Genomic DNA, 9,687 nt, shown 5'->3' on the forward strand with positions numbered 1-9,687 from the left:
AACTAATCCTGCAGAGTCAAGAAAACTGGACCCAAGCAGGGGGTTTTCTATTAGTAAATGTGTTGAGTGTAGGATTAGTAATTAAGTTTATGATTAACATTATATGGAAAGAATGGATATTAGTAATATGAGACATCATGTGTGATATTTATGTGATAGAATTCTCATTACTTTATAGTGATGACTGCTCAGTCTTTTGCTATACCTGGAGGCTCTCTTTTTGTAGCTTTATGTAATATTTTATAGTTTATTAGCTTCATAATTTAACTACTTGTCTTTGATATTGGCTGGTTTTGCATGTGATGCTTGTATGTGTGCTCACACACACAGTTGGCCTTATGCCAGAATAAATATTTTAAGCTGCTTGGTTCCTACTTTTTCTCCTTTTCCTGAAACCACAGGGCAGACATAACCAGCAGTGGGAGAACTGAACTGTATAAACTACAATTAGAATTGCAGAGCACAGGTGGTTGAAGCTTCTATACAATTGCCAAGCCATTTTGTTTTCTCAAATGAGAGGGTATTTAAGGAAAAAGCGGGCTGAAAATGTTGCTTTCTCATTCAAATTCTTCCAGGCAATGTATTCTATTGATGCCATTTGAAGCCACAGCAATAAACCATTTAAAGCTATCCTACAGTGTTGCTGAGAAATGAATATATAACCTGATTCAGTTAGCAGTTCATTTATTGATTTAGATTAGTGTATTGGGAATAACTGTGCCCTTCAAAAGAAGCTTTCCTTTGATCACAGCTGGATTTGGCACTTGGAGCCTCAGAACAAGGCCACCAGTAACAAGCAAGTTTAAAATAAAAAGATGGTTTTAGTGTCACAGTTAAGTACTGTTTCTGCAGTGGGTGTCTAAGACTTCACTAGGGAGACAGGCATCCCATCTCTATGCTGTTCAAATACAAAGAACTATTGCAATGAAAGACTGGAGTAGCCACCTCATAGCATGTAATGTATCTGAAGGTTTGGTGATCACTCCATTTTGCAATTTAATAGATAAGAAACCCCCTCCCCTCGCACCCTGTATATCTACATGCTCTACTATGTCAGATCTGCATTCTTGGGATGTAAGGTTCCATTAAAAAATAAATAATAATCGCAGCCCCCGCGCTCCCCCTTCGCCACACTCATTTTCTATAATATGGTAATGATATCACCGTAGCAGTAATTACGGGTCATCTTCATTTCTTTCATCTCTGCTGGTTCTGATGGCTTCATTCCTTTGACGGAGAAGATTTGGCTCTGGGTACTGTGATTATTTTGTTAAGCATTATTCGAATAGACAGGAGTGAGAGAAATTAATCAATCCAAATGCAATTAGCATCATGTTTAACCCAGTGATGGACGTCTCAAGGTGAAACAGCCAAGGGAGTTTCAGTCATTATTATTCAATCCAGTGGCTCTTATCTAAATTATAATCAAGAGCGGTTTTATTGGCTTCAAGGCGAGGAGATGTAACTCTTTCCCTACACTTAGTGTCATGGAGATCATGGGTCAAGGAGGTCAAGCTGGCTGCTGTCAGTTTCTTGGAAGTGGGAGGTGCTCCCAATACATTCATCTTCATATTTAGGTTGGTTGAAACAAAATAGCACTTAGTGAATTTGATACTGGTAGTTTTATGTTCTTGGCTTTTACCTTGATTGTGTTTATTAAGTTCAACAGCACAGCCTATTCCTACGCAGTCTACTGAAGCCCATGGTGGTCCAATCTGCTTTGAGTACCGTAAGAGTTTTTATTCCTTTCTTGTAAAGGGGCCAGAAAGAGAAAATCCCTGAAGGAGAACCTATTACAATAGAGAAATTCCTTTGAAATTCTGAACATCTTTTCAGGTAGTCCGAATCCATCCATGCAGCGGGGGATGACATACTTGCACATTATGCAAGTAGAATGTCCACTTGCGCATGGACAGTTTTGGATACAGCCCATTGTTAAGTCACAGTATTTCACGATCAAGATTTGAAATACGTAGAGCAAATATTACCAGCACAATCAGCTTCTCTTCATCACTTAGAAGTCCAGTGCTATAAATAACATGTTCCAGATATGACTCATAATTCATCTTTTATTTATTTATTTATTTATTTATTAGATTCATATACCCCTCTTCATTGAAAGATCTCAGGGCACTTCACAAGATAAAAGCACAAATAAATAGTTAGAACAGAAAGAACCAGGCCTTTTTTGTTTCAGCCAGAACTCTCTGGAACTCAGTTCCGGCACCTCTTATGAGGGTGCCATTGCTATTGTAAGAGAACAAGGGTGAGTTCCAGAACCTCTTTTTCTAGAAAAATAGCACTGGCAACAACCAAACAATATATTTGATACGTGAACACTGTATTCTGGAACTAGAAAGTAAAATTATAGATCTGCAATGATGAAGTGAAGCCAGTATATGTAAACAACATTCCATCCATGAATGGAAGGTTGTATAGAACTGCAAAACAGCGCACACAATTATATTTTAATCTCCATGTCTGCATTCAGTTTCTTTGGCATAAGTTGCATGTTTCAACTACTATTCGTTCTGCCCTTAACAAACTTACAGGGCAAGGCTCTTATGAAAACAGAACTCTTCACTTAAGATCCCTCAACATGCATTTTCTATGCTAATGGTCTGTGATTTTACATATAGGTCTGCTTGCAAAGCCGTGTTTCTTATAACATGGTGAACATAGCACATCAGTGAAAAGCAGTTGAGAAGTTAGAAGTATTTTACAGAACTGCCCTTAGTTACAGCTGTGTGCTATGTATAAGAGTGCATAAAATGGCATTGGCGGTGTTGACTGTTGCTAATTGCATCAAGTAGGCTACCTTATACCAAGTTAGTCCATTGGTCTGTCTTGCTCGGTGCTGTCTACTCTTAACTAGCAGCAGCTCTTCTGGGGTTTCAGGATACCAGGGATTGAACCCAGAACCTTCCTTCTGCAAAACAGCTATTCTGCCACTGAGCTATGGTCCTTCTCTTAAATGAAATGCAGATTGTTCTATCTGAACACGTTGGGCATCTTTATGCAAAAACAAGCCATCTCCCCTTTCCTGTTAAGGATCCTTCAGAGTGATAGCTGCTTACATAAATGTAAGTCACTGGTTTCATTGGTTTTATCATAGTAAATCCTCCATTATTTCCTGACTATCCAGAGCTTATGACACAGTGCGGCGCAGAGATACTATATGCATGAGAATGCCCTTTATGAGATGTTGGGGACCAATGAGCCCCAATCTCCAGCAGAGGGTTCTTTTCTAATTAAATTGCCATTGGAAGGAACATCCTAGCTGCAGTTTCCACTTTGGACCGAAGGCCAAACATTATGAGTCTTTGTCATTTGATTAAAAATGTTACTTAACCTTTCAATTGCTACAGATGTAAAGATAGCCCTGAGTTTCTAATGTAATCTCCTCAAAGTTAAAATCGGGAAAATCTTTGTGTAATGAAACCCATATGTCATAGTGAAAGGATGCAAAGCGCTGGCAGAGTGGGCTGCTCTCGCAGGAGATTCTGCACCCAATCTTGTTAACCAGGGCTGCTTTTGGTAATCCCTCATCTCCTCACTTGCAAGAAATCAATCTGTACTACTGAATCGCTTCAACCAACAGCCACAAAATTTACTGCGGGAGGCAGTTTGGGGACAGTTGTAGTGCGAAGGGAGACCAAGGCAACAAGGCTAAATACAGGATTGAGGGATTGAAGTTCCAAAGAGGAGATTATATTAAACTGTGCTCCACCCTCCTTAGCAACTGGGAAATTAAGCTTCCGTTTTTGGATTCGGCCTCTTCTGTCCACTACCTGGTTTGAGATCCATCTATTCTAAGGCAGAAAATTTAATTCCTGGTTCAAGAGCTTCTGTTATTTATAGCAACCCAATGGCTGTTTCCTAGGTAGTCCCAGGAAAGGGCGGATTTGTTGAAATACTCAGCTTTATTGTAACCTAGGCCGATTACATCCTAAATTGTTGTTTTCTGTGGTCTTTAGTGCCCCCACTTCCCCATCTAACTGAGGAGATTAATTTGTAATCGAGCTATTGCAGTTGTATCCATTGTTGGTTTTCTATTGTAGTGATAGAGAGAGTAAATTTTGCCTGGTTAGGGCAATTCATGCTTCTCTTTCATGCTTTGGTTTTTTGCTGGAATGATAAAAAATTGTATGATGCCCCACCTCCAGTAGGCAAGTCCCTTGGATTAAGTATATTTTAAAAAAATATTCCAATGTAATCTAGTACAATTTTGTTGATCTGTTTTATTTGAAAACGTACCTCTACTACGTAACTGGCTTCCCTCGTTCCCATGGGTAGTCAGTAGCGACAGCTAATACTGTAAGTTTCCCTGATAACAATTGCATTTAGGATGTTGACTGCACTTTCTTCTCTTCCTTGTTTCTCAACCAAAATAAGCATATCTGGAATTAGATTTTTAATGAGGTGGGGGGAAATGTTGAACTGGACCGATTCTAAACAAAAAGAACCATTTAGCATAAGAAACATTTTTGGGTTTCCTTCCCAAAGTGGGGTAAACTACAGGGAGGGGGGCAACCCAGAGGGAAGAGTGCCCAAAATATTGGGAAAGAGCACTATCCTGTCTGAATTTGCCTATTACCAGCAATATACTGCGAGGGAAGGAGTGCGTGTCTGGGTAGATCAGCTGCTAGACAATCAGCACACCCAAAGAAAGTAGCAAAATGCAGAAACTTCTCTGCACAATTTGGATGGCCCTTGCTTATTTGATGGCTATAAGGACCTTACCTTAGTTTTGTGTTATAGCTTTTAAAATTTAAAGCCTAGTTGACTCCTAAGTGTGTATTGAGAAGAGGAATACAGAATAGCAGAAGGCTGTCTCCTGCTCCTAATGGGATTTCGTAGCAGCATGTGCGAGTTTGTTTCAGAAGTCAGAAATGAACAGATGTTGGTATAAATTACCTCTGTGTCTGATGTCTTGCAAATTAAAAGCGCGGTTGGCATCACTAAACAATTTCACCAGGTGGGGGGGGGGGGAGGGCGAGCCGGGTGGTGATTATTGTAGCAGGTCGGTAAGAATCTTTAAGCTGCGGCAGAGCAGGATAGCAAGGATAAAGGAATGAAGAATAAAATGAGAGGTCTGTGAATTAATCAGAAATGTTAACATCTCCGATGACAAGCGAACAGGAGGGCACGTGCTCAGGAGCAGCCCCCAACTCACAGTAATTTCACTTGGAGCGCAGAACTAGTCAGTGCTCGCAGGCTGATTTATAGGGTGCAGCCCTCTTCAGGGGCGCCTAGTTGTCACACATTCGTATATCTCCTATATGGGACTGGGGCTGTGGAAAACTTCCACTCCATCAGTTGATAATGCTGCAGTTTGACATTACTCGAGCAAGAGCAGGGCATGAGATTTAATTCAAAGCCAACTTTCTTGAACCTCAAACTTCCAGTCATGGTGTTTTTAAGTTATTAGGGTTTATCCCCTTTATACAAATTAGAAAAGAAAAGGGCCCCCTCCCGGAGCGTCTCACTGCACTTTTTAAGTCTCTGAACTTCACATATATGGTGTAATCGTGGCAAAATTTGAAATAGGAAAGAATAGTCTTCAGGTTACACAGCAAGGTTCAATATAGTTGACTGTTTTTCTGCAACTAAATGTCAGTTGAGTGAATATGGTTTCATGTTTTCTATTTTCTGTGTGCATTGTGGTTATGTGACTGCTTCAGGGCCCCTCAACACTACCAACATCACTTCGGCACATTTAATAAGTATTTGGATGGTGCAGTAAAGCTGGGTTTCTGGTGTGGGAAAACAATCACACAGCCATTTTTTAATCACTCAACCTGCACCTTACTTAATTACAGTCCTGTGAATTGGACCTGACTTAAGGGTATTATTATATACATGTTCTAGATCAGTAGTGGAGAACCTCTGGCCCACAGAAGTTTCATCTGCCCTACACCTGATGTCAGTTGTAGGTAAAGATGCTTCTAAGTGAAAGGGAATTTACAAGCCCCATTGGTCAGTTGAGCCCCTTTTAAAGCCATCTAAGTTAGCGAGTAGCTTCGTTTAACCGTCAAGTGTTTGAAGGAGTGCTTCCTTCTGTTTGTACAAAATTGTACACAATATCGAAGTGTGGTTGCAGCTTAGATTTGTATAAACAAGACACTACAGTATTAGCAGTTTTAATTTCAGTATTATGACATGGAGTTTTCACAGCTGCCATAGATTGAACCAATGTTTTCACTAAGCTGTCTACCAGAACCCCAAGATGCCACATTGAATTTATGCAATTAATACAGGAAACTCCCCACTTGTGTGCAATCTACTTGCGCACAACCCCAGCGCCAGGAACCTGGAAGAGGCAGGTGGATCGCAAGAAGACCTGAAGAAGACATCCTTTTTGTGCTCTGGGGAGGGTCTCCTTGCAAGCCATGAGGACTTCACTGGGTGCTCCCCACTTAAACACATTTCACTTATGTGCGCAGGGGCCCAGAATGTAACCCCCACATAAGGGGGGAGTTGCCTGTCCTTTCCTTGCAGCCAAAATCTTCCCTCCACTCTCAAGATTGGCTGGTCTGACCTTCATAGTAAAGGCTCCCACAGGGAATTTTGATGCCCAGGAGTCTTTGCAATACATTAGCCCTCTGTCTGCATATAACCTATCCACCACAATGAATGGGCATTTTACTTATTACTTAAGTATGGGGAGACAGCATGCGAGGGAAAGTGTTTGTGTATTTTCTCATTGAAATTTTGGTCTTTGGGACACCTGCAGCTAAAACCTTGGAACTCCAAGTCAGAAATGTTTCTGTAGGAAAGTAGCTGTGTAAAAGCTCTGTGGTGCTTCTCACAGAGATTGATGTCACACAGGGAAGCATATATATACTTTCCCTTGCTGTATTAACCACTCAGGGAATGACAATACAGCGTGAGAGGGTAGAGCACAGCTCTGTAAACTCTACTTTAACACACCATCCATAGATGAACTACTTTGAAGGAATATAAACTCCATTTACGTTATAGCATCCAGGGACTATCACTGCCAAGGGAGAGTGGAAGTGCTGTCTCATTTATGTTTAAGATCATAAGCAGCCAGGGACAAGTAATCTTGAAATGGAGGGAGACAGAGGTCCATAATCTCTGAAGGGTTATAGCATCCAGGAAGAGATGCCCTGAGGAGGAGCAATAGCGCTCTAGATTATACTATTCATAGATGGATATAGCAGGAAAACTGAAAGGGCGAACCTGAAGCTAGCCGCAGAGGAAATAAAGGAAGTGGGTGTAGTAAGAAATGAGACAGCTTGTGAGTATTACAGCTGAGCTTTGACGTTTTCAGTGCTTGGCCTGCAATTCCAGACTGCTAGGAACTCAGAACCGCAGCACAGATTTATTTCTTCACTTTATATCTTTTTTGCTACCTCTTGGCACCAGAAAGCCATTTTAAATGAATTTCACAAGTGGGGTTAAATATTGTAAATTATCCAGCTCTACTTGTTTTATGTTAAGCCTTTTTTTCCTTTCTTTCTTGTGATTTCAGCAAGAGAAATGACTCGAGGGAAATTTCTGAACATCCTGGAAAAACCCAAAAAGTAGCTGAATATGGAGTTTGGAAAGAAATACACCTGGCTGCTGGAAGACAACCAGAATTTCCCCAAATGCCTGGTGCTTACAGAAATGCTCTCTTACCTCACCTCTTTTCTGAAGCGACACATCCAGGTTATTTTGGCAAGGACAGACAAGAGTTCCCCAGCAGAACCATTTGACCTGCCTGCCTCTTTACTACCCCTACACGTTTTGCTAGAATAATTTTATGCCAGGCGTGTCAAAATGGATACATTCATTCATTCATTGGCAACAGCATATTTTTTAAAATAAAAGCAGAGTTGCTTTTTATTACCTGGTTCTGTGACATAGGCCTGTACATCACATGGTGTATACAAGTATATGTCTGCATGCATGTGCATGTCCCTCTTTTCCTCTTGGGACAAGAACTCAACATGAATAATGCCACACGGAAGAAGCCACCACAAGTGTGGTCCTGAAAGAAAACTTTTTTTTTTTTTTACATTTTGGCTAATCTCAAGACTGCAAAACATGTTTGATTTCCTTCGAAGTTAGCTGTATGTATTGGCCATAAACATCGCAGATAAGATGATGTGGTTTCTCTTCCCAAAGCTCACATAGCCTCAGGTGCTGAGTGGGATTGGGAGCCACGTGCCAACATGTAATATGAATTAATGGATGTATGTTTGTTTGAATATATATTTGTCTCTTAGGGTGGGAAACGTGGAAGGGGCCTTTCTAAATAATGAAAGAAAATATCCTCCAATCGTTAATACCCAGAAGATGGTTCTTCAAAATTGGTTTCTCTTACAAAGAAACATATTGGAGAGATGTCATTATTGTATCACTTGAATCACATCTCCCCCACCCACCCACAAGCAATAAATTGCTTGTCCACAAGATGTATGGTTAGGATATTGTATTATGAAGTTGCTAGTTAAACATTTGAGGATAATCCAGCCAGAAGCAAGCAGTTTTAAGTCCCATGCATCTCAGTGGGGAGATTGAACCTTTCTCATTCTGAAATAAGTGGGATTCAAAACAGCTTAACTTTGGGTGTGGCCTGAATATTCTACTGAAAATTCTATATAGATTTCACTTTTCTCCAGGGCAGAGCAAAGCATTTATGTTGTGGGCACTGGATATACATTGAAATATTTCAGCACAGAGACCTTAGAGTGTTCTTTTCAATTTGCAGGTGATACAGGGTAAGCTTGGAGCTGTACGAATAAAGTATAATCAACTAACTATATATATGCAACTTCACGTGATCCTGCAAGCAATTCTGTGTTAAGGCACTTTGTACAGTACACAAGTGAGACATCTCTGTTGCAGCGCACCTGCCAGTTTCAGCTGTAAATCCTTGGGTATCTGTATATCCAATAACAAGAGGGACTTTTCAAAGCATAAGAAGTTTAGCAAAGTCTTCACTTGTTTAAGTAATGGTCACATATGGTCACAATATGCATGACTGGGGCTCAAATTTGAGGTTGCATTGCTGTGGGAGCAAATAATGGTGAACAATGAGATTGGAAGCAAGAGAAACTGTGGTGTTGGCCAGAAAAATGTTGATGAAATGTTTTTCATGTTGACCTAATGTTTATATTTGTTTAGGCATATTGAAATTCTTGCATCTATTTTATATATATTTGTGGCTTTTCATATGTATATAGTAAACATCACAAAATGGGTTTTTGTGTACACGTTACGTTGGGACAGAGAGTTCTGAATTCTCCCATTGAAAGCAATGGAATGTGAAAGTGTTTAGCTCCAGTTTCCTCATGCTCTGTATATTTGTTTTTATTGTGAAGGTTTTTGAAACACATTTTTGAGGCTGTGAAACTGAAAAGTTTAGGCAACACCTAGGGTAACTTCACATTACCAGCCTAGTCACGAATCACCATTTTTAAAATTAGTTACCATTTTTAAAATTAGTTGTTAAAAAGCATTTCTTTTTTATTCTGGAAACTTTTATCCTTCATAGATAGGATATGCCCTAGTGTTGGGATATTTATATATTTATATTTTTCAGTCTTGGATATGATGGGAATGTATTTTTATAAATAGTAGTAATACTTGATTGGGTTGTCCTGAACAAGTAACCTGTATGTTATAGCTCCATGTTCTTAAAATAAATAAAGATTAAACAATGCATTTTCAAAA

The 9,687-nt window shown here is 39.9% G+C and overlaps 1 protein-coding gene across 2 annotated transcripts in view; it reads left to right on the forward strand.

Annotated features, from left to right (window-relative positions):
• Positions 1-9,687, forward strand: part of LIN52 (lin-52 DREAM MuvB core complex component) — a 37,441-nt gene extending 27,754 nt beyond the window's left edge. The window contains exons 6-7 of one of the 2 annotated variants that reach the window (XR_014512822.1): positions 5,872-5,932; positions 7,499-9,687. Coding sequence is in view for 1 of the 2 variants with exons in the window: in XM_083447235.1 (XP_083303361.1) it covers positions 7,499-7,554 (56 nt within the window). In the remaining variant the exon portion in view is untranslated. The remainder of the gene's footprint in view (positions 1-5,871; positions 5,933-7,498) is intronic. The other variant, XM_083447235.1, reaches the window with a different exon arrangement.

Source organism: Podarcis tiliguerta (genome assembly GCF_965153285.1).
Source record: "Podarcis tiliguerta genome assembly, chromosome: 1".
Lineage (NCBI taxonomy): Eukaryota > Metazoa > Chordata > Lepidosauria > Squamata > Lacertidae > Podarcis > Podarcis tiliguerta.